Genomic DNA, 26203 nt, shown 5'->3' with positions numbered 1-26203 from the left:
CCAGTACCAAAGACATCACTAGACAGTTTATAAAAGCAGAAAATATTTCAAGATGTCTACAGCATCTCCTGACATTTTAAGAGGCAGCGATCTGTAGATTGGTAGATTTTATCATATTTAAGTGTAGCACCATCATCAAAAGGGGTTGCACAACAGTCGGAAAAACATGGCTGCTTTGAGAAACAGTGCTACACCTGTCCATGGGTTGTATCTGGTATTGCAGATCTGCTATACTGAAGTGAAAGGGGCTAAGCTGCAATACCACTCACAACCTGTGACCGGGATATGGGGGAAAAAAAGACAACCACAAAGTGCTCCCCTAAGGTGATACCATTGATGGTACTAGCAGAGGTGTGTTTATAAAAAGTGCACCCACTTTCTGTAGTTGTGCTGGAAGGTCGGCACAACTCGATCATCTAGCATGTGGAGCCATTATGCTCCATATTTAGGCAGTCTGCTGGCCCTCGGCGTGGACACCGGTGGCTGAATACTCAGCGGGATCCGATGTGGGAAAAGGGTCCAAAGAAACTTGAAAAACGATCACTTCTTGCTGAGGGTGCTCTTTCACTCTCGTTAGAAGTCAGCCACGTCCTCCGTAACGGAAAGGCCTCTCAGCGGGTAAAGTATAAAACAGCTTTATTGCATTAAAAAGACATGTAAGATAACAGAAAATGTCTGTGTATGATTCTGGAAGCTTTCTGATGTAGACCTAAGCCCTAGGTCTAAACGCGTAGCTTCCAGAATCATATACAGAGACATATGCTGTTATCTTACACATGTCTTCTTAATGCAATAAAGCTGTTTTATACTTTTCCCACTGAGCGGCCTTTCCGTTACTGGGGACGTGGCTGACTTCTAACGTGAGTGCACGAGTGCCTTCAGCAAGGAGTGTTCATTTTTCAAGTTTCTTTGGACCACTCACAACCTGTGGACAGGTATGGCAGTGTTTTTCTAACCCTGTATGACCCCTTTATCCACATAGACCATATTAGTAGTGTTTCCTCAAGATGTCCTGTCTGCTGTTTGGTTCTTCCGGCCCGTCACGGTCAGGCCTGTTCGGAAAACTGTGTCAAAATGAGCGCCAAAAAACGCCCCAAATCTACCTCCATTGATTTCAATGGGAGGTAGAAGTACTTTTTTTTCCTGAGCAGTCTTTGTCCACTTGCAGAAAAAAAAAAAAAAGCGTCATGCCATATCTTGAACGGTGTCATCCTCTGAATTTTCATTGAAATCAGGAGTATTTTGCCAGTTTGTTTCACATTGAACGGGTTTTCCAGGGACACAACATTTTTGAACTAATACTCTATGTAACTATTTAATAAAGTCCCTAATATACAGTCTGTATTAAACCTGAACACTTTCCTTCCTATTCTCCCTACCTCTGCCCGGCCGGACATTCTGCTTTTCATCTGTGACGTATACCCGGGTTTGAGGCATCCTATTAGTCCACAGCCTCCTCAATGTCCGCTCCGGTCATTCTTTGCTTCTACTTCTATATCAGAACGATTTTCTCTGCGCGCATGCGATTCCTCAATTTTTGGGACGGGCAGCGCATGAGCACTGAGGAATAGCATGCACGCAAAGAAAATCCTGCTTCTATTAAAGTAGAAGCAAAGAATGAACAGAGCAGACATTGAGGAGGCTAGAGGCCAATAGGAGGCCTCAAACCCGGGACTTCTTACGTGTAGCCGAGTTTGAGGCATCCTATTGGTCCGCAGTATACTCAATGCCCGCCCCGCTGGAGTCTTTGCTTACACCTCAATGCCCGCCCCATTTGCCTCTCATTAATAAGACCCCCCCAGTGCTCGTTCGCCGCCTGGCCTGAAAAAAATTGTGTCCCTGGAAAACCCCTTTAATGAATGTCTGAAAGTTAACCGTGGCCAAAACAGATGCCGAAAATCCATACAAAACTAGAGTTTATAGACGTAAGTTAAACAGAAATTTCCAGCGAGTTTCCTCCACATTATGCCGCCACATAATTCTAGTTTTGATCCATCATTCCTATCATTATGGAGATCACATCACAGCCGATATTTTCTAGGACAGAACATAAGCTATACAAATGCAAAACAACGCACTAGGTAGCTCAATGGTTAATATTATTGGACATTTAAAAGAGGTTGTCCCACAAAGAGAACCCCTGCTGGAAACTTAAAAGTCTCTGGAAGGGAAACAATGATTAATAGTAGATCAGGAGAAGTATTCAACTATTAAAGCTATGGGGCATTATACTGTATGGGGGAGATTGTATGGCCCTTATACTGTACGGGGGCATCTATTTGGCGTCACACTGTGTGGGAGGCCCCATAGGGTATTATACTGTGTGGGAGGCCCCATAGGGTATTATACAGTGTGGGAGGCCCCATAGGGTATTATACAGTGTGGGAGGCCCCATAGGGTATTATACAGTGTGGGAGGCCCCATAGGGTATTATACAGTGTGGGAGGCCCCATAGGGTATTATACAGTGTGGGAGGCCCCATAGGGTATTATACAGTGTGGGAGGCCCCATAGGGTATTATACAGTGTGGGAGGCCCCATAGGGTATTATACAGTGTGGGAGGCCCCATAGGGTATTATACAGTGTGGGAGGCCCCATAGGGTATTATACTGTGTGGGGGGGCCCCATAGGGTATTATACAGTGTGGGGGGCCCCATAGGGTATTATACTGTGTGGGGGGCCCCATAGGGTATTATACTGTGTGGGGGGCCCCATAGGGTATTATACTGTGTGGGGGGCCCCATAGGGTATTATACTGTGTGGGAGGCCCCATAGGGTATTATACAGTGTGGGAGGCCCCATAGGGTATTATACAGTGTGGGAGGCCCCATAGGGTATTATACTGTGTGGGGGGGCCCCATAGGGTATTATACTGTGTGGGGGGCCCCATAGGGTATTATACTGTGTGGGGGGGCCCCATAGGGTAGTATACTGTGTGGGGGGCAGCTGAGTGGGCTGAAACAGATGTATTGGCGAGGACTGGGCAGGGTTAGAGGCGTGGCTACATGTGCCGCATCGGTTGTCCCTCTTTGTGATACTTGAAAGTTGGGAGGTATGATTGATGTGCTAAATTTTCTTCAGGCTGGCAGTCCAGGGGCCATCTCCTTTCTGCCTTGGCCCTCTTCCCTGTCACGGCTTACAAAGGCAGATCTTTCTGTATGGCTAATTCTGTCTACACTCTCTAGAAAAATGCACACAAGTGCCCCATATTACATTTCATTTTAGAGCTCTATATAACTGAAGAGGGAGAGAGCCTGCAGCTTACACACAGTGACAGGCAGAGCAGCTGAGGGAGGTGCCCAGAGCTCAAGTGAGCAGAGCTGTATGGTCAGGTTCTCTCATCATCTAGTGAGTAAAGTGCACTGTGTGCCTCTGTATCTTCATTCTGCAGAAGAGCATGGCTAGCTCAGTAGAGTTAAGACTAGGCCTACACGGCGACTTTGGCTGTAACACAGGTCGCCCTGACTGCATCGCAGCTAATGAAAAGTTGCCATGTAGCCCTTGCCTAAATGTCTCTACCCCGCTGTGTAGGCAGCGGCTAAACTAACAGATGGAAAGCGCTGCAACAACATCACAGCGCCGGCATTGTAGTCTTTAATTGCACCATTTAATGTCCTGGAAAACTGCAAAAAAATGTCGTCAGGTGGAATGGAGAATAAAAAATAGTAATTCCTCCATTGAATTTTAGCCTTTATTTTTACAGCATTTCACTGTGCAGTAAAAAACACATTTTAAATGGGTTGTCCACGACCGGACAACTGATGACCTGACCTATCCACCGAATAAGTCATCAGTATATGAACGGTGGGGATCCGACAGCCGGACCCCGCACCGATCGGCTGCCCGCGGGCATCTGACGTCAATGCCTGCAGCAGAAGGCTCTGGTCACGGAATAGCGGCCGAAATGAAGTTCTGCAACTATTAAAGTGAATAGGAGCAGAACGGCCGCTATGCAGTGGTCGGAGCCATGTGCTCTCAGTTCCAACTATTGCATACCGTTCAAAACATCCGGCGCCCGAAGGCAGCAGGAGCAGCTGATCGGTGCGGGGTCCGGCCGTTGAACCCACACCGAACATATACGGAGGACACATCATGCGGATAAGTCACCAGTTGTCCGGTCGTAGACAACCCCTTTATTCTGCAGGTCAATACAATTACAGCGATACCAAATTTTTTTATTTAGATAATTTTTTTTAAGATGTAAAAAAAGACTATTTGTTAAAAAATTATTTATTTTGTGTCTCCATATTCTGAGAGCCATAACTATTTCTATATTGATCGAGCAACGTGAGGGCTTATTTGTGGGGCGAGCTGCAGTTTTTAATTTGTTCCAAGGACTTGTACCTGTGATCAAACTGGTAACAGCTTGTCCAATACGCTAATTGTCATTTTTACCTGCCTTTCATGGCTTATAAGGAGTACAAAGATGGCAGAACTGGGGGGTCTTTATTAGGCCCCAGGCTGCCATAACAAGCATCCGGTGATTGTATCACCAAGGAGGTCCATAGAGGGGCCCCCCCTCTTTCTAACGGATTAGATGCTGTGGTTGCTATTGAGTTTTCCAATGCATAGCAAGTATGCCACTTGTAACTGCACCCAGCCTTCCGAGTTCTGCTCAGGCCCAGACACAATGAAGCAGATTTACCATTAAAATGCACCTGAATTTTGGCACCACATTTATTAATGGTTTTTTTTTTACACCTTAGACAAGAAAGCGTAGCTTAGCAGAAAAGGGGAGCGGACTAGCAAAAAAGAGGCACGGCTTAAAATCCAACACTGTGCAACAAAAAGGCGCTAACATTTTGACACAAAAAGTGCCGAGGAAAAGGGTCCAGAACGTCTAGCAAGATCCGCCAAATTTATTACACAGCGTCACCACGGTGATAAACTTGCCGCATAGTCTGACTGCCGGGTCTACGTCTACACTGTATAAATCTTAAGAGATTATTAGTAAATATCACCAATATATATGTGTCTGGGGGGTGCCCAATAATATGGTGAATGAAAAACATAGGTCAATTGTATCTCAATGGGCTCATCATGTTTCTCTTGTGACTGATCGTAGATTCCCATTAGGAAACAATCACTCTGTCACACGTGAATTATGAATCGGACCTCTTACTGGCTGATCGGTAAATTATGGGTAGACTTTGTATTGTCCCACATAATATAATGAATGATGAATCGTGATCTGATGGGATGTTATCGTCCATACCATTACACAGCAGCCCTGTCATGACATGTCACTGGCCGCACGTACTCACTTGTTGAGCAGCACTCAGTCCTCTCTGGGGGTTGTGATCACAGCCCAGCACCGCTTCCTCCTGTGCCGCACCACGCCCCGCACACAGGTGAGCACAGGAGAGGCGGGGCTTACACCTGCCGCAACCCCGGCCCACCACCACGTGACCCGGCCCTTCATATTTACATGCTGTAAAATGTGACCTGTAGGAGACAAGTCACGTGGTACCAGCACTGACAGCGCAGAATGACGTCAGCTTCCAGTCAGGCGGTCTGTCTGGAGTAAGTGCCGTAAAGTGACGCACTTCCGGTAATGTGAGTCTTCTGCATCTCTTGCTGTGAGAGTTCAGGCTGTACACGGTGGAGACGACAGGAGACAGCGGTGGAAGACATGGCGACTGCTGGGAGCAAGTCTGTGCTTTTTGTATGTCTTGGTGAGTTTTGGACGTCTGTGTATGAAGGGTTAATGATGTACGTGCTGTACTGGCGCTCACACTATTGTGGCACTACGACTCCTAGCAGTTTCTACGGCTTCTAGTGTCCACGTTTTCTCTTCTAATGGGTCACTATTCTGTAAGCAGAGTCCAATACTTTTATTACACTTAGTATGAAGTCCGAACTCTTAAAGGGGAATTTCTATTAAAATGAAAGATGATTGTACATATTTGAGTATATTCTGAGATATATATATATATATATATATATATATATATATATATATATTATTTAAAATGGATAATCCCTTTCTGGAATGGAAAAAAACGTTTCACTTTTTTTTTTATTTTTTTTTTCGTTTTTTTATTTACGTTGAAAAAATTACATTCATATATTTTTTACAATAAACTTTGTTAAATATAGTTCCAAAGACATAATAATATAGAAATATTTAATGTCCTCATGTCCATAACTACCTGTACAATACATTTCTAAATCCCTTATGAGGATTGGTGTAGAGTTGCTGTTTTTTGTTTTTTTTTCCCCAGTGTTTTTGCCAAATAAAAATTAAATGATAATGCATATGTACCAAAAAAAATAACTCCTCCCACAAGAATCAAGGCATCATAAAGCCACTTTGACCATAAAGTGAGAAAAAAAGTGATGTCAGAAAGGAAGAATTGGGGAGGGGGGTGTTTCATGTGTCCTTAATGGGTTATGTTAGAAAAATGTATACTGCTTGGCTGTTTCCATAATTCCAATGGAACAGGATAGGGTTAACCTTCATTCATTCTCGCCAGGTGGGACGGGGGTTGGGGGTCTAAGTTGGTAACACGCCTTTTTAGGTTCTTGTACGAAACTTTTAGGATAATTGACTTGTATGTTTCTTGCAGGTAACATCTGTCGGTCTCCAATAGCAGAAGCCGTTTTTAGGAAGCTGGTAACGGATGAGGGGGTATCGCACCAGGTAAGAACTGATGTGATTGTTCCACGAGGTACAGGTATGGCCGGGTTCGCACATTACAGACGTGTCGCAACCAAAACTGGCCCGACATTTAGATCGATGCGGTTTGCAAACTGTCTGCAGGTAACAGCACTTGTATGGTTAATGGCCATGCGGTGAACTAACACTTCGCTGCATAACCGTGTGGCCATTACAAATGGCGCAGTTTCAGCTTCATCGTGTAAACCTAGATTAAAATGGGCTAATATCCCATGAGTCAGGTAGCCAACGTGCCCAGATATCTTTGACAGGTGCTGAACGTTGAGCTGTCTTCTGGTGATGTCTACGGAAGATCATTAGAGGGTAACAGAGGCTGGATATACACCAGCGTGTTCGGTCCGTGATATACTGACTGTATGCCGGCAGGATTGGCGGGACCGAACACACTGCAGGGAGCCGGGCTCCTAATGTCATAGTTATCTATGACGCTAGGAGTCCCTGCTTCGCTGCAGAAAACTGCCCCGTACTGAAAACCTGATTACAGTATGGGACCGTTTTCCCGCACTGAGGCAGGGACTCCTGGCGACATAGATAACTATGATACTAGGAGCCCGGCTCCCTGCAGTGTGGTCAGTTCGGGAAATACTGCCGGCATACGGTCCGTATATCATGGACCGAACACGCTCGTGTGAATCCGGCCTAAACGTTCAACAAACTTCTGACCTGCCATAGTGACATGTCAGAAGTTTGGATTGATGGGGGTCCGAGCACTGAGACCCCCACCAATCGCTAAAACGAAGCAGCAGAAGTGCTGGTGTGAGCGCTCAGCTGCTTAGTTTCTTTTCGGGTTTTTCCACAAATTAATGAAGCGGTGTACGGAATCAATAGAAAGTCTATGAGCCCGTACTCCGCTGCATCGGCTTTCTGGAAAAAGCCAAACAGAAACTAAGCGGCTGAGCGCTCGCATGTGCACTTCTGCCATTTCGTTTTAGGGATTGGTGGGGGTCTTAGTGCTCGGACCCCCACTGATCAAAACTTCAGGCGCGTCACTATAACACGTCGGAAGTTTGAATGTTTGGTTACCCTTTAAAGGGTAACTGAACTTTGAAAATACTTTTGACATGTCACAGTGGAATGTCAAAAGTTTTGATTGGTTGGGGTCCAAGCACTGAGACCCCCACCGATCGATAAGCGTAAGTGCTGTACCACTTAGTTTCTGATTGGCTGTCCTTGGAATGCTGAGTCAGTGGCGTACTTTCTATTGTGCTCGTACACCACTTGCTTGGCTTTCCGGTGAAAGCTGATTAGAAACAAATCGGCCCAGCAGTCGCCCGAGCGCTTCTGCCAACTGTCTGTTGTGCACCGGACCTGTCGTTTTGCTGGAAGCAATAGCGTAGTCGACTATGCTATTGCTTCTCTATTGCTTCCGGCAAAACGTCGGGTCCAGTGCACAAAAGAGACAAACGGAAACCACAGGCACTGGCTCCGTCACCATTGAAATCAATGGTGATGGAAACGGAAACCTCTGGTTTCCGTCGGTGTTCGTTTGTGTCTGCTCAGGGTCCCGCTCTGATGGAACGTCAGAACGGGAACCGCAACACAGATGTGAACGAAGCCTAACATGGCACTTTATGTTTCAGCCTAGACATTTTCTACAATCACTTCTGTTTTTATTTTTTTGGGATTGACTTGTGTTGAAGCTTTTATTGCTAGGCAAATAATAAATTCTTCAACCGCTTGCCGTATTCTGATGTCACTTCATTCTGCAGAATAGCGACTGCACGGGCAATCGTTCAGCCGCAGATTAAATGCACGGCAGTAACTTGTAAAGAACACTTTTAAAAAAACCCGCTGTGTATAGTATTAAGGGGTTGAGCACTTGCCCATGAAAAGATTAAACTAGTGGATATTAAGAGCTCCCGCTATACTGCTCCCAGAACTAGTGTTTGCTTGGGCTTTATAGTGTACTTAGGACCCAGCAGAAATGCATGTTTGGGAGCAGCACAAGCCATGCTTAAAGGGGTTATCCAGGATATGAGGTGTTTTTTTTTTTTATTTTGTTTTTTTTTCATTTGGGGCTGGAAATGAGTTAACCAAAAAAAGCAATACTTATCCATCTTTGCCCCAGCGATCCAGCACGGTCGCTCCAGCGGCACTACCTGTGATTGTTTACATGCACATAGCATGTGTCTGCAGTCATGTGTTGTATTAATGGCATTATTCCAGAAATACGATTTACCTGTATTCCTCTGCATAGAACAAAAAATAAAAAGCATGCCGACGCATACTGGACCCGTGTACGCCTAAAGGACCCTGTTTTGACATACGCTGGTGAATGGAAGGAGCTTTCCCGACACATACGCCGAACGTAGGGCCCTAATGCCGTATAAACAGAGTTTGGGTATTTCCAACAATTAGAAAACCCGCTGAAGCTCTGAAAAAAGGGAAATTATGAACTTTGTTACATATTTGCCATAATGGGTTATTCTGATATTAGCTGTTTACTTCCATGTGAGTTACAGGCGCGTGCTTGGCTGTTTCCACAACTCCCATAGGACAGAATACTCCCATCTGTTTAGATGTTTATGGCATATCCCATGCCTACTGCTGCCGTTCTGACCTACCCTAGACCACAAGAGGTGGGCATAAATCCCTCAACTACGCTGGATCATCAGAGAAGATGGCATTAACTCATTCACTTCCCTAGACCATTATTTAGACCAGCTGGCATTAACCCCCTCCACTGTCCTAGACCACCAGGAAAGACTGAAATTATTCAGAGAACGAAAGGGGGGGGGGGTCAAACTCCTTTTTAGAAATTGTCATTGACAATGTCGACTTTTTTTTATTTTTATTTTTTTATAATCCAGAATTAACCAGTCATTGATTTTGTGTTCCTTTTATATGTTCTCTGCAGGTACCAGTGTCTATTCTGTCTTTTACTTTTTTAAAGGACTAAGCAATTACCAATGGGCAGACCTCTAATATTAACACTTATGTAGGGCTGTGGTTTAGAGCCGCTATAATTTGCAGTTCCCTAATTTTCACTCTTTGAAATGCTGCATTTCGCGGCAGGTTAATAACCTACAGGGCATTTCAGCCTCATGGCAGACTGCTTGCTGGTGTATAGTCTGGTAATGGATCTGCAGGAGGATGACCTTCCCTGCGGCTAGATGTTAAGATGCTTCTGTAGGGATCAGTGATGGTTAATTTAAAAAAAAGAAAAATATAAAGGGATTCTTTTAACCGGGTATAGACTTATTTTTTTTTTTATTTTATTTTTTTTACCAGGTATCACCTTTCCACTGGATATATGAAAACTGGTAGATCAATGGGGTTTCTCCATTCAAATGGGAGAATCTGGATCCCCCACATTTTCATGGTCATTGGGGATCTTCCTGTTTTATACCTATCCAGTGTATAGGTAAAAACCCTTTGCGACCGGAATACCCTTTTAACAAGTAACCCCAATTGCCTCTGTTTTCACAGTATTCCTACTAAGCCATAGGTTGCGATCCCTTTAATATCTAGGAAATATACAGCACTCCGACGAATAGTGGTGCTCGAGTAGGATTCCACTCCTTCTCCATATGAAAGCAAGAACTCTGCACTCCGGTTTGGGATGAAAGTAGTTTGTAACTTTTATTATGCAATCCACTTCTGAACGGGTTCTGAAATAATAAATGTATAATATATGTCACATTATAATTTTCATACACCGAAATCGACATTATCCCAAAAATAGGCGAAGTAAGATATAACATCACCATCCTATATTCGTATTAATGTTTCATGATGTTATACCTCACGTTGCCGGCGTTATATTTTTGGATAACGCCGATTTCGGTTTATAATTTTTTTTAATGAAAATGATAATGTGACGTATATATTATACATTTATTATTTCTTTTGTTCTGTTTTGTATAAAATTATATGATGAAGGTCTAACGTGGCCGAAAACGTTCAGAAGGGGATTGCATAATAAAAATGACAAATTATTTTCACCACAAACCTGAGTGCCGAGTTCTTGCATTTATATTGTGCACCCTTTTAAACGTATAAAGTTTCCTTTTGGGGTCCTTATTTTACTTCTGACATTAATTTGTCTTGTAGAAACTATTTGTTTTTCTGAACACTTAAAAGAAATTTCGTTTTATCAAATGGTGGCTTTAAAAGGGTTTTCCCTTCCTAGAAAGTCATGGTGTCATTTCTAGGACATGCCCCTTTTACATTTTTGCCCTGCCCTCCCGTCCTACCTGCCATGTAGGGAACTGCAGCACAGCCCCAGTCCTCTTTTCTTGCAACCCCCCCCCCCTTCTGCATGCTGCAGTACTTCCGGCTGCAACCACTGGAGTTGCTGTCTGAGTTACTAACCTTGTACTATGGGTGCTACGTGTTCACATCTGATCTCAGGAGGTCCTATGTGCTATACAGTGCACTGCCTCAATGCTGCCGAGAATGGACTTTGGTCTTTTCCACCCACTCTTAGGAGATCTTGAAGCACATGTATAGGCAGCATCTTTGTGACGCCAGTTCTTTTTGGCGCCAAATTTTTTCAATTGTCGCTGGAGACAAATCAAGACTAAATGGTCACTCGGGTGTTGTGAAACAAATGAAATGTTGGGTTTATACATGTGGTCTGGCTACAACTAGGCTACACAGTTGGTCAGGTTGCTCAAAAACAAAATTGTGAACAAGTGAGCCGCAAACTGGAAACTGTCTGACAGTATTCCGTGGCTTCCCTCATGTCCTACAGACACTCTACAAATATTGTACAACGTTTTCAGCAGCGGATTTACTCCAATAAATCTGACCAGTCTTTATACATGTGCCCCATGGGTGTTGCAAATTGAGATGGACTATTGAATGATAGAAGGAAATGTTTAGATGAAATGGACTGTTTGTCTTTTTATTCTAGTGGAACATAGACAGTGCCGCCACGTCTTCATATGAGATAGGAAACCCCCCGGATTATCGTGGCCAGAGCTGTATGAGGAAGCACGGCGTTTCAATGAGCCACACTGCCAGGCAGGTAATGTACCTCCATTTCTTCCTTCATTGAATCCTATCCGTTATGTTTTGTATTACAGTGGTCCATAGACAGCGCCGCTACCTCTAACTGGAACGTGGGCTGCTCCCCAGATTCAAGGGCCATAAAGTGCCTAAAAAGCCATGATACCGAAACATCGCATCAAGCACGACAGGTATAGGACAGTCTATATTGTTCTCAGTTTCCAACTAATTATCTCCTACTTGGACGGCACCTACAGCCTTTATTCATCCAGCAGGACGCTCTCTTGCTGTTTTGTTAAGCTGGGTCTGGTTTCCACAATGTGAATCTCACCAGATTCATTTTTGCACCTAGTCGTTGGTGTTTTGTTTTTTTTCTCTAACAATGGTGCAAGTAATTTGCTTGCAGGGAAGTACAGTTCCATTGTTTCCTTTTCTTGTCCACAGAATCTCTTTACTACTTTCTAAAACTCCATCTTTCACCTGCCTCATGTGTAATAGTTCTCATACATTACAGTAAAATGTATTCGGTTCAGCCGACATGTCTATGGCTACCTTTAAAGGGACTGTCATCAGAAAATTTATTGTTTAAATCAAGTTTTTACGTTAAACACATTTAAGAATTTTTTTTTTTTAATTCTTCTTTTATTTTCTATGTTTCGAAAACCCATATTTAAAAAATTATCTTAAAATATTGTCGTTTTCACAATAGACAGACACGTCCTGTTCTGTAGAGATCATTCTACTATATATATATATATATATATATATATATATCTCTCTTACAGGATCCACTATTGATAATATGTAATGGGCACCGCTCCCCTCCTTGCACAATGACCTCTGCACAGGTCACCAATTTTTGCCTAGAAAGCTCTTCCATAGAAGTCAATGGGTCTCCTGTTCACAGGTTCCTATGGACCATGTGACTGCTGTAAAGCAGATCTCTAAATGCTGTTCACAGCAGTTCAGGCAAGATGGCTGCCCCTATAATTTAAAGAAAATACAATTAAAAAAATAAAAACTGATTAGAAAAAAAGATTTTCTTTCACGATGTGGTTTTAAATAGGGACATTTTTTAAGTGATGCTCTCTAAAAAGGGGTTGTTCGGGCACGGGGCAGTTTTTTATACTGATGTCCTATCCACCGCATAGGTCATCCGTATATGGTTTGACACCCGGACCCCGCACCTATCGGGTGCTCTGGCTGCCTTCGGGCATCGGATGTCCGTGTCAGAAGCAGACTGCTCCGGTCACAGAATATCAGCCGTACTGCAGCCCCGCTCCTGTTCACGTGAATACAGTATTTTTCTGCTGTCCGTCTCCGGTACCACAGAACCAAGTGTTTGGCAGCATATTATTAAGATCTTGCACTACCAGATATTTAAAAATGCCTTTTTTTTTTTTTTTCCACTTTTCGGGCAAAGTGCAAAACTTTATATTTCTATACCGAAAAATCTATTTTGTAGTGTAACCTAAATTAAATATAGGAAGTTTCCAAGATATTCCACATGCAGTCTTGTATATTACAATCCTTCTTATGATGTTGCTGCATCCTCCTCATCTGGACTCCTGGTAGTAAGTTGTTCCTACAGTGATGTGTAGTTATATCCCATGACATGCACAAGTGACTTATATCACATATTATAAAATATCCAGGCAGCAAATGGTTTTACTATTCCTGTCACTTGGGAGGGGAGGAAATGTCTGCCCGCTGCACCATACAGGTGGGGTAAAGTAAACCAAGGCGCATGGATGCCTCAATGACCAGGCCTAAATGTAAAGTTTCGGCATACGTTCTTTTTACACCGTTATAGCTTTTGAACTATGTTGGATAACCATATATATTTTTATTTATTAGGGGGCTACTAGATTGGGTGTTTTGTCGTTAATAAGGCTTCGGTTTGCTGGCTGGTGTGGTTTCCTTTCAACTTATTACAAGTCTGTGCAAATAGCAATTCCCTAATATAATTTTGTTAACCAGAATCTGGTCTGACAGATATTAGAGGCCATTTATAATGAAATACATTTGCTGTTTTAATTTGGGTCCAAAAAAAAACCGTTGTGGCCTGTTCATGTAATGGGATTAGCCGAGGATGCAAAGAAAAACGTCTCACACCGTTCTCACATCTAGACTTTGAGCCTCTGTTGAAAGTTTTGTTGAGGGTTTGCCACCTTTTGACCGCGAGAGTAGCGCAGCATGCAGCTCGTTTCTTGCCTCGATGGACCCCATTATATGCCGATGAAGTCCATCGGACGCTGCTTGGATCTGTGATGGGAATGATCTGGCACAGAATCACGGCTTCCATCAGGGAACAGAAGCCATAGCGCACCTGCAAAAAGCATCAATAAATTGATAGAAAGGTGGGCATATACGTTATATTAGGTGTTCACACAAATTTCTTATCCATCATTTTATTTTTATGCAGATCACAAAAGAGGATTTCCTCTCCTATGACTATGTTCTGTGCATGGATGAAAGTAACCTAAAGTAAGTAACGCAGAGAAATATTTGTTAACAATGAGACATTGCTTTTTCTCTATGTAATTATTTTAGAAATACTCCAACCTTATGCTTTACCTTATGTCCTATTATCCTATTCAAATTATTTAATAGAGGTAGGTAGATATCGGAGTTTATAGATATATAATAATTTTTTTCTCCCTTCCCTCTTTTTTTTTTTTTTTTTTTTGTTGTACCCAAGGACCCTTATTTTCTTGGACATTGAGGTTATCAATGCATTTAGCATATATGTGTTACTGCTGTTTTTAGTATCCATGCTTAGTTATAGTCATGTGTCGTCGTCATCCTGGCCCTCCCCCCAAAAAAATATGAAAAAAAAATATATAGATGGTGGACCCTTTTTAACAAAAAACATACGACCACTTCAATAAACAATGTTTGGAATGTATGTCGTATAGCTGCAAAGCAATAACCTAGCGACTTGAGAAAGATCCATAATACACTTAATATTTTATATGGGGGGGGGGGGATTCAATGAACTGCAGCTAACCATGTGTTAAATGGTCACTGTTTCAACAAACTTTGCATAAATGATTAGTCCCTCAATGCACTGTAGAATCCGTATTGAGAGGCGAGACCAACTATCCGCTCAATGAGTGATTTAGATGCTGCTAATAGAAGTTTATGGAGAGGGGAGTGGTGTTGGTTACTGGAGAGAGACAGGTGAAAAGAGGCACGCAGAGATGCTGCCGAAGCTTCTAGTGTGTCTTCTCTCTCGCCCCAATACTGGATTCACAGCTACACTGCTCATTACTGCTGTATAATCTCCATACTGCTGTTGCCTCTGAGGGTGTGCTACAGAGAGGGGGAGCAGAATACAAGTTATAGAATGGCCATACACACACACGCTTATTCTGAAATGACCGGTACGCTTTAAGTAGATTTAAAAAGATTGATTTAAACACCCACCCTATTCTGTTTCATGCGGCTAAACGGTCTTATCAAGGTGTCTTATGGAATTTGTCAATGCCTGATTAGACAAGTGGAGCTACTTTACTTGTAGGATAAAGTGCGTTTAAGATGATAGAACAAGCATGAGTTATGTGTTCTCTGTTGTAATGCGCACATGGAGAACACGTTACATACACCACAGAAATTTGCCAGGTCTTCTGCTGCGAACACTCCGACTCTAAGCCGCACTCCATGGTTCTTTTTCCTTTTACTACAAACTAAAACAAAAAAGGACGACCATTGTTGACCATTGTTGACATGTTGCAGTTCTTTAACCCCTTCCCGACATTTGACGTATACATACGCCAAAGTATGATAGGGGAAGTATGGAGCAGGCTCACTTCAGAGTAACGAGTGGCATCGCGCTCGAGCGTGATCCCGCTTGTTTAACTCGTTAAATGTTGCGGTCAATAGCGACCGCAGCATTTAAATCGTTCGAAAGAGGGGGATGACGCCCTCTAACAGCTCATCGCGCCCCCTGCAACGCAATCGTGGGGGGGGGGGAGATGGTTGCTATGGCTGCCTGGGGGCCTAATGAAGGCCCCCAGGTCCGCCATCTTTGTGCGCCTATTAATAATAATAGAAGCCTGTCGGAATCACGATATACTGCAATACATTAGTATTGCAGTATATCGTGCAAGCGATCTAATGATCGCTGGTTGAAGTCCCCTAGGGGGACTAATAAAAAAAAAAAAAGTAAAAATGAGTTAACGTTTTGTTTTTTGTGTAAACAAAAAATTTAAATTAAAAGTAAAAAAAAACAAACATTTTCCCCCTAGAGCATAGTAAAAAAATAAATAAATAAACATAATTGGTATCGCCGCTTCCGTAAAAGTCAGTCCTATTACAATACATCATTATTTAACATGCACGGTGAACGCCGTAAAAAAAGCCAAACGCTAGAATCTCTATTTTTTGGTCACCTCATCTGCCACAAAAAAATGAAATAAAAAGTGATCAAACCGTCACATGTACACCATAATGGTATTAACTGCAGCTTATCCCGCAAAAAATAAGCCCTCATACCACTTAATTGATGGAAAAATAAAAAACTTATGGCTCTCGGAATTTGGTGACACAAAATAAATTTATTTTTTACACTTAGGTTTTTACTTGTAAAATATAGAAAAAACTATATATATTTTTTATCGACGTAATCGTACTGACCCACAGAATAAAGTTAACATGTTGTTTTAATTGCACAGTGAATTCCGTAAAAATGGCGCGCTAAATACCATGGAGGAATCGCTGTTTTTTTTTTTGTTTTTTTTTCACTTTCTACCCCACAAATAATTTTTCCCTAGTACATTATATGGCAAAATAAATGGAAAACGAAAAACTACAACACGTCCCGCGAAAATCAAGCCCTCCTAGTACTATATCGATGGAAAAATAAAGACGTTATGGCTTTTGGAAGGTGGGGAGGAAAAAACGAAAATGAAAATCTGAAAAAGGGCTGCGGCGGGAAGGGGTTAAAGGAGTTGTTGAAATAGACTTAAAGGGAACCTGTCACCAGAATTTCACCTATTGAACTCTCCTCACCCCTCACTGGCCGCTGTTGTCAAAAGTTCATTGCCGTTATCCCCTCTCCTAAACTCCTCCTCTGACCGTAAACAACAGTCTGCAAAAGTTTTGCGCCTTTTCTGGTAATAATCCGGCAGTCTCGTTAGTTTCTCTTCTTATACTTGCCCACCACTGAAAACTGGCCCACCCAGAATGACAAAATCTCATCTGAGATTGCATCATGCGCCCGTCATGTATAGTCCCACACCCTTCCCTGCTTCGTCCGGGCCTCAAATCTAGTTACTGCGCATGCCCAGCGATGGTGTCCTGTTCTGCGCACGCACCAGAACAGGAAATGCATGCGCGGGATATAGTGTGTGCTGGGGGGAGGTGAGGAGCTGTCAATCAAAAGTAAGGAGGCGGGGTTAACTCAGAAAGGCTTGAGGAATGAAGATAAGGCTAAAAGAGTCATATTAGCATACAGCACGTGAACACTAAAAAAAATGTATGCTAAAGGTACAGAGCTGGCTTAGAGGATGATTATAGGTTACATAACTGATTTTTCACCCACTACCACCAGGTATTGCTGGTTTAAAAGTGAAATGCTGGTGACGGGTTCCCTTTAACGTCTTTTAAATATGCACTGCACAAGTGTAATCTACTTACTGTTAGAATTGTGCCCTGTCATAACTGGGGATCATAGACGTCGTGTCCATAGCTTTATTCCTTCCGTAAAAGGGGGAGTTTGCCAGTGTAGAGTGCCTTCTCCTTGTACAGAGACATGGCCATTGGAGTAAAACAGACATGGAAAGAGCAGGGAAATGTTTGTGTATACTGCTCAGTAACTTGGTGACCAAAGACAGTTTGTCATATACACCAAAATAGCTGACTATGATTGCACTATTTATCAAAGGAAGAATAGCTGTGGAGCGCAAACTTCTGCTTTGACAAGTAAAGTATGGTGTAGACCAGGGGTCTCAAGCACGCGGGCCGCATGCGGCCCCTGGGGCTGTCATCTGCGGCCCGCGGGACACAGAGCCGCTAGTATCGGCTCTGCTCCGAGACTCTGGAATTCCCTGACATCGCTGTCCACATATGAACAGCGATGTCTGGGGCTTCCCCAGAGCCGGAGTCCCGGGCAGACCGCTAGTATCGGCTCTGCTCCGGGACTCTGTGGAATTCCCTGACATCGCTGCCTATATATGGACAGTGTGTCAGGGTCTTTCCCAGAGCGGAGTCCCGGGCAGGGCGCTATTATCGGCTCTGCTCCGGGACTCTAGGGAAGCCTCTGACATCGCTGTCCATACATCGACAATGATGTCAGGGGCTTCCCCAGAGCAGGAGTCCCAGTGATGTCAGGAGCACAGCTGGAGTCCCAGGAAGAGCCTACTAGCGCTCTGCCTGGGACTCCAGCTCTGGGGTTGCTCCTGACATCTCTGTCCATATATGGACAGTGATGTCAGGAGCAGAGCTGGAATCCCAGGCAGAGTGCCAGAAGCGGCTCTGCTCCGGGACTCCAGCTCTGGGCAAGCCCCTGACATCACTGTGGCAGCCTCTACAGAGGGCACTGTGGCAGCCTCTACAGAGGGCACTGTGGCAGCCTCTACAGAGGGCACTGTGGCAGCCTCTACAGAGGGCACTGTGGCAGCCTCTACAGAGGGCACTGTGGCAGCCTCTACAGAGGGCACTGTGGCAGCCTCTACAAGTGGATGTGTGGCAGTATCTGAAGAGGACACTGGCATTATCTAGGGGTGTGTTGCATTATCTACAGAGGGCACTGTGGCCTTATCTAGGGGTGTGTTGCATTATCCACGGAGGGCACTGCGGCAGCATCCACGGAGGGCACTGCGGCAGCATCCACGGAGGGCACTGCCGTAGCATCCTCGGAGGGCACTGCGGCAGCATCTAAAAAGGGGCTGCCCAATCTTGACGTGTGCTAACTGAGCCGTCGGACTGCATTTAGCGACACTTAAACTGGAAAGCTGGATTGTTGAAATAAGCACGTGGAGAAATATCTCAAATTTTAAACCTAGCGCTATTATTATAGTAATATAGTGTTATAGTAGTTCAAATAACTAATTGATTAACAATAATTTTGTATTGTATCAAATTTGAAAGTAATGCGGCCCGTCAACTTCCCATTTTTTTTTATGTGCGGCCCACTTACCCGGCCGAGTTTGAGACCCCTGGTGTAGACTAAAGCCCCTTCACACCTCATTTATTGCACTATATTTGACATAAAAGTCAGGATTAGCTCTGTGTACGTTAAAAGTAGGCTGAGACTGATAGTGACATCCATTCAATCACCATAAACTATAATCGTATACGTTAAACGGATACGTCCTGATGTGGGGTCAAGAGAGTTCATGATGTATCCTTTGAAATTTTCAGTTTGGACAGCAATAAGGATCAATATTCCACACTCCAACCCCCCGCCCAAGTTATACAAATAGGGGATCTTTTGGGTCTGTTTTGGTGATGCAGAAACGGCTCTTTCCAATGTGGCGATCCTACAAAAGAACAGCCAGGATCGCTGCTACGTGATCCCTGTAAACTAGACTGCCTTTTTCAAGGGGTTGTATGTCGTTAGGAAAAGATGTAGTATACGTTAAAAGGGGTACGTCCTGATGTGGGGTCAAGAGAGTTTATAATGGTATCTGTTTAAAGGATATCTCATAGTCTATGGGTGAAGGATGCTACTAATATGCTATCAGATACAAGTATACGTCACATAAACTGTTAAAAAGCCCATAATGTATTGTTAGACATATACTTTTGACTTATGCTACTTTATGGTATACGTCAACCTTAGGCTCCCATGTAAAAAAAAAAACATATACCGTGGGATGAAATGGCATAGTCTACTATGCTATTCCATAACTTAAAACAAAAAAAAAAAAAGATCTCAGCCCGACGGAGGCCAAAAGGAGACTTTTGGTCTCCATTTGACAAATGGAGCCCTAAGTACACATTTAGCGTGTACGCCAGAAACCTTCCCGACATACACTCTAAATGTAGGGAACAAAACCTCATGTGAAAGGGGCCTGAAATAAACATTCATGAGCATGTGTATGGTTTTTGTTTTTTGCTGATGTCATCTATTCTCTTCTATAGTTGATCTAACTCTACAACTAGGAAAATTCTTCAGACTGAAAAATAAGACATTTCTAGATACTTTAACTAAAGTGATTTCAGATGCAGGAATGTTTTGAAATCTGTATTTTATTTTATTTATTTTTTTGCAGAGAATTGAAACGTAAATGTGGCCAAGTGCAAAACAGCAAAGCTAAAATCGAACTGCTTGGAAGTTACGACCCACAGAAAAGACTTATCATTGAAGATCCATATTATGTAAGTTTTGCCATAAGTTCTTCAACATCCAATCACATTGTGTACTAAAATCTGAATCCTGCCTGTAGGGGGCAATTTACTTCCTTGTCTCAGAATGCCAAGTTAATTCAGTATTTATAGTAATCTTATCCGAGCAGTACACGTCAAGGTTAAATTAAAGTTTCCCCAGTAGAAAATTCTCAATTTTCTGCTGCAAATAGTGTCTCGTATTCTAAAATAAAGAATCTTTCCAGCCAAATCTAAAATTTTCGATGTGGAATATTGCTCCTTATCCAAATTCAGAAAAATTACCCCCATATTTAAAAAATGTGGCCACTCCTGCTCTTCAGGACATCTTCAGATCATGACCGGTTGAGGCTACTTGAGGACTGGAGTTACGAAACGCTGCTATAGAGCAACCTAACCTGTTCAGTGTCCCTTTTTATGTCTGCAAAACCTCCATGGGCAATTGAAGCGAAGTTATAGGGGCAAGCAATTGCTTCAAATTGCATGACGCTCCAGGCTATACCCCGGCTTATAAATAGTTTACTATATAGAGATGATCATTCCATATAATGCACAGACCACTAATGTGTTGCAGCACTCCGCTGTAGAAGTTGGGGTTACACTGATAACCATGAGCAGGTTTTTTTTTTTTTTTCTTTAGTAAATTTGAATAGATAAATACTTTTTTCTCTTTACCGTTTGCAGGGCAGCGATGAAGATTTTGAGACCGTCTACCATCAATGTGTCAGATGCTGTAAATCCTTTTTGGAAAAGTGTTCATAGTAATGATAAAGCTGTGTGCCATGGCTGTATGTTGTCTTATGACTTTCTCCTTCATAGTCTCGTATTTTACGATGGAACAAAACTTGATCTATAATTTTATACCATGATGTTAAAGCTTTTCATGTCAAGTTTTTCAGAATGCACAATATTTGTTACAATCAGGCACTGGTTTAATTCTAAAATCGACAATAAAGATCGTTTTACTTTAGCAGATGCTGTGTGCACTCTTATTCATTTTCACGTGTAGGGTCAAAAGGTTCTGAACTGAAGGAAAGTGCATGGGGAAAGCGCTGCCTTTTTTATTTTTTTTTATTTTGCATCTGTTTTTATAGATTTATATAAACCACTTTTTACATAGAGATGCTTTAAAAGGCAACTGAAGTGTGACCAAAAGAATGGTCCGGATACAAGGAAGTACATAAGGTCAAAACATCTTACTGTAGTGGTTAAAATTTGATATATGCACTTACGTTCATATGGTTAAAGGAGCACTCCCACCAAAAAGTTTTATTCTCCGGCCGGTTGTAAAGGCCCATTATGTAAATTGTGGTGCGGGTATTCTTCTTACCGGTGGCCTTATGTGGGAGTTATCCTCTCCCTTCTGATCCTCAGCTGTGTCATGTGACAAGTAATAGGAGACGCCAACTACCACAGCGCCTCATGTGCGGACAAGGAAGTCAGTTTCTCTATTCATTCCGATCACCGCCTCGATGTGAGACTTATAGGAATGAATAGAGAAACTGACTTCCTGTCCGCACGCTGTGGTAGTTGGTGTCTCCTATTACTGGTCACATGACACAGCTGAGGACTAGAAGGGAGTGGATAACTCACATAATAATAATAATAATAATAATAATCTTCGCGCCAACATATTACGCAGCACTTTACAATTTTTAGAGGGAACATGAAACAGACAATATCAGACATTACATAGTGACAAAGTTAATTTACAATTCAAACCAGAGGAGTGAGGACCCTGCTCGCAAGAGCTTACAATCTATGAGGAAATAAGGGAGACAAAGTGTAACACTGTTTGTTCTGTACAATAGTCCAGCCATTTTTTATACACATGGGGTGGTAACATAAAGCTGCATGAGCCGGTCACCAGCCAGTATCCGTGTATGATGGACATGAAGAGAAAGAGTGTGAGGGAATCTTATTCTGATGACTAATCTAAAAGGAGGGCCATGGAGAGGAGTCAGATTAGGGAATGTTATAGGCCTGTCTAAATATATGTGCTTTCAGGGCACGTTTAAAACTGGATATTGGGAACTAATCTGATTGGGGTAGCGCATTCCAGAGGACTGGTGCAGCACGAGAGAAATCTTGGAGACGGGAGTGGGAGGTTCGGATTATGAAGGATTTTAATCTAAGGTCGTTGGCAGAACGTAGAGCCCGAGTAGGGTGGTGGACAGAGATGAGGGAGGAGATATAAGGAGGTGCAGCTCTGTGGAGAGCTTTGTGGGTGAGAGTAATAAGTTCGAATTTTATTCTGAAGGGGATGGGCACAGAGTAGAGGCGTTGGTGTAGCGGTTGGTCATAAATATGAGCCTGGCTGCTGCATTGAGGATAGATTGGAGAGGGGAGACTTTAGTGAGGGGAAGACCGACTAGTAATGATTAACAGTAGTCAGGACGAGAGTGAATCAGAGTAACCATGAGGGTTTTGGCGGTTTCCTCCGTAAGAAAAGGGCGGATTCTGGAGATGTTTTTGAGGTGAAAATGAAAGGAGCGTGAAAGTGATTGTATGTGAGGAGTAAAGGAAAGATCCGAGTCAAAAATAACCCAGAGACAGGGGCCGTGCTGCTTAGGAGTTATGATAGTGCCACACACAGAGATGGAGACATCAGGTTTAGGGAGGTTAGTAGATGGTGGGAACACAAGGAGCTCAGTTTTAGAAAGATTCAGTTTCAGGTAGAGAGAGGACATGATGTTAGAGACAGCGGACAGACATTCACTGGTGTTTTGCATTAGAGCAGGGGTGATGTCACGGGAAGAGGCATATAATTGGGTGTCATCAGCGTAGAGATGGTACTGGAAGCCAAATCTGCTAATAGTTTGTCCAATAGGGGCTGTGTAGAGAGAAAAGAGAAGACCTAGGACTGCTCCCTGAGGAACCCTGATAGTAAGGGGAAGAGAAGTGGAACCAGCAAATGACACACTGAACGAGCGGTCAGAGAGATAGGAGGAAAACCAAGAGAGAGCAGCGTCCTTGAGGCCAATAGAGTGGAGCTTTTAAGTAGGAGTTTGTGGTCTACAGAGTCCAGGGCTGCAGAGAGATCCAGAAGAATCAGGAGAGAGTACTTACCGTCCGATTTAGCCGCCAAGAGATCATTTGAGTCTAGTAAGGGCAGTTTCTGTGGAGTGTAGAGTGCGGAAACCAGATTGTAAGGGGTCTAGAATGGAGTTAGAGAGATGGCGAATAAGGCGTGAGTAGACCAAGCGTTCCAGGAGTTTGGAGATGAAGGGCAGATTAGAGACTGGTCGGTAGTTGGCAGTTGGGTCAAGAGTTGTTTTTTTCAGTAATGGGTTTATAATGGCATGTTTAAAAGAGGAGGGAAAGATGCCAGAGGAAAGAGAGAGGTTAAATATTTTAGTCAGGTGACTAGTGACAGCTGGGTAGAAGGACTGGAGGATGTGTGAGGGGAGAGGAACTGGAGGAGGTGTGAGGGGATAGGATCACTAGGGCAGGTAGTAGGACGAGAAGAAGAGAGGAGCCTGGAGACAACTTCTTCTGTTATTGGCTCAAATGCTGAGAGTGAAGAAGAGGGAGTGCGGGAGGGAAGGGGATCGATGTTACTAGGGGACTGGGAGATAATATCATGGCGGATGTTGTAAATTTTAACTTTAAATTAAGTGGCCAGGTCTTCAGCACTGAGATCTTTTGATTGGCATCTGCACTTTAGGACTAAGGAGGGAGTGAAAAGTATCAGAGGCGTTTTGGTTTATTAGATAGTGTGGAGATGAGAGAGGTGAAATAGACTTGTTTGGCTCGGTGAAGGACCGTGTTATCAGTTTTGAGCATAAATTTGTAATGGAGGCAGTCTGCAGCCAAATGCGATTTTCTCCACAGTCGTTCGGCACATCTCAAGCACCGCTGAGGAAAGCGGGATTGATGCGTGTGCCAGGGTTGTCGGCTTCTTTGTCGGGTGGTTCGGAGTGTAGGGGGGGGCAGCTTCAGCCAATGCATTGTTGAGTGTTGTAAAGTTTGGCAGCCAGTTTGGGACAGGAGAGGAAAGAGGGGGCAATGAGGACTGTAGACTGTCTGAGTTTCTGAGTGTTAATGGCATGTAGATTTCTGTATGTCTGATACGTAGGCATGACCTGAGGAGGCAGATAATATTTGATAGTAAAGGAGATAGCCCCATTTCCCCTGAGGACGTTACAGCAGTAACGAAACATGTCGGGGGGGCTCTTCAATTTTTAATTCCTGCTTGCTGGTTAAACTAAATCACACACTATAACCACTGACGGCTAAGTCAGCGGTCGTGGCACGTTGGTTCATAGGTGTATCACACTAGTGCATGGACAGCAGTCTTGCATACGTTTACCCGGCAATCAAGCAGTGATATTTTTAACTTTCATGTGGTCTGTCCTATTGCTATATATAGCACATTAAAGAATTTACTTTATTTATTTATTATCTTTCATGGCAGTTGGAAAACAGGGCTTTTTTGCCTAACGGCAATTAGTTATTATTAAGTTTGTGGTCAGAGAGCAGGAGAGGAGAGTTAATAAAGTAAAAAACTGAGCAGAGCCGGAAGAAGACCAGGTCAAGTGAATGTCCGTCTTCATGTGTAGGAGAGTTAGTAAGTTGTGAAAGACCTAGGGATGAGGTTAAAGATAGAAACTGGGAGGCAGATGGGGAGATTGGGTTATCAATGGGGATGTTGAAGTCACCCATGATGAGAGTGGGTGTTTCAGAGGATAGAAATTGTGGAAGCCAGGCAGCAAAATGATCCAGGGGGGCGGTAGACAACTGCCACTTGGAGGGAAAAAGGGTGAAAGAGTCTGAGGGTGTGGACTTCAAAAGAGGGAAATGTGAGTGAGGGGACCGGGGGAATGACCTGAAAAGTGCAGTGTGGGGAAAGAAGTATACCTACTCCTCCACCCTGCCTGTTCTCAGGTCTGGGGGCATGAGAGAACTGGAGACCACCATAAGATAGGGCAGCAGGGGAAGCAGTGTCACATACAGCCACCGGTAAGATTACCTTCACCACAATTTACATAATGGGCCGCAGAATGACCTTTTGTGGGAGTGCTCCTTTAATAATATTGGAAATATAAAAGAAGCAGGTACCCTGAACATTGGTCTTTAATTGGCATTAAAAAAAATTGGTAGTGCAGAAGTAGGGGGTATTAACATCACGGCTATTGCTACATGGCCTTTGTGCAGTGTGACTTTTACATTTTTACACTAGACAGCTGCCGTCCACAGGATGTGCCATGTTGGATGCAATTTAAAGTATTTCTGTGTATGTAGCTCAATAGCTAAAATTAGAAATTTGCATTACAGAAAGTCTTCATGCCTAAACAATACCTGTCATGGCAAAACACCCTCATAATCCCTCCTTAGGCAGTGGTGGATGTAGTGCAGACAAATGTTGTCTTGCCTGCCTATTTTCTGTATTTTCTTTCCTTTTGCATAAATTCTGTAATTTTCTTACTATAACTGCTGAGTGGACCGTCTCTTTCTGGTGTGATGCCAGTGCTGTTCTATGTGCAATTACTAATTGGCTGTTGCCTTCCTGATGCCCTCCCTTTTCCTCTTGCAGCATGATCCCAACTCCCTCTCCTTTTCCCGGCGTCTTCAGTTAGTTTAAAAAAAAAAAAAAAAAACAGCACCTCCTATAGTAATTGAAGAGATTTCTGAACACTTACAAAGCCTGTAGGCAGGCAGAGGGGGGGGGGGGAGTACAGGCTGCTGGAAGATGACCCTGTCCCTTTAAAAATTTATATTATAATTTTTCATGTTCTACTCCACTTGTAAAAAAAATCGATATATATTTCAGGTTCACTTTAATTTATGCAACACATTTTGGGGGATTCAGAATAACCCATTGCTCATTGTCTGTGCTTTCCTCCCTTTCGGCACTCCAGAGAACCTCCTAGACCATAAGCTTGCGGTGGGGTCCAGCAAAGCCTTCAACAAATCTCAGCCGGCGATAAGTGACTGCATTGCTTGCATTTTGTGTTCCCGATATTAATGACCTTCTGGCCAAACCCTACGTTGGTTCCATGGAGCGCTGGTTGGGGTACACTAGGGTGTCTTTATTTCTCTCTACCCCATTCATAGTTCCACTGTTCTCTGATGGGGCAGGAATGCCTGCTGGCTCGCCAAGCATAGGGGCCAGGCCCCACTACAGTCCATATCACTTCATGAAGGGTCTTTAGGAAAAATGTTGGAAAGGCCTCAAGAAATTCAGAGTCCACCACACGCAACATGCTGTATATATACCAAACACTTTATTATGTATGT

At 43.3% G+C, this 26203-nt stretch overlaps 1 protein-coding gene across 2 annotated transcripts; it reads left to right on the top strand.

Moving 5' to 3' along the window:
- Positions 1 to 5491: 5491 nt before the first annotated feature.
- ACP1 (acid phosphatase 1) lies at positions 5492 to 20933 on the top strand. Of its 2 annotated transcripts, none has more exons than XM_075863910.1 (6): positions 5492 to 5675; positions 6570 to 6643; positions 11710 to 11823; positions 14058 to 14119; positions 19852 to 19957; positions 20648 to 20933. In XM_075863910.1, exons 1-6 carry the CDS (start codon positions 5633 to 5635, stop codon positions 20723 to 20725), a joined length of 477 nt encoding a protein of 158 aa, XP_075720025.1. In that variant the 5' UTR covers positions 5492 to 5632; the 3' UTR covers positions 20726 to 20933. The 2 variants fall into 2 exon arrangements, with proteins under 2 accessions (XP_075720025.1, XP_075720024.1); XM_075863909.1 differs by lacking the exon at positions 11710 to 11823 and adding an exon at positions 11538 to 11651.
- The last annotated feature ends 5270 nt before the right edge of the window (positions 20934 to 26203 follow it).

This window comes from Rhinoderma darwinii, chromosome 4 (assembly GCF_050947455.1).
Source record: "Rhinoderma darwinii isolate aRhiDar2 chromosome 4, aRhiDar2.hap1, whole genome shotgun sequence".
Taxonomy (NCBI): domain Eukaryota; kingdom Metazoa; phylum Chordata; class Amphibia; order Anura; family Rhinodermatidae; genus Rhinoderma; species Rhinoderma darwinii.
This window is presented reverse-complemented; position numbering and strand designations above follow the sequence as displayed.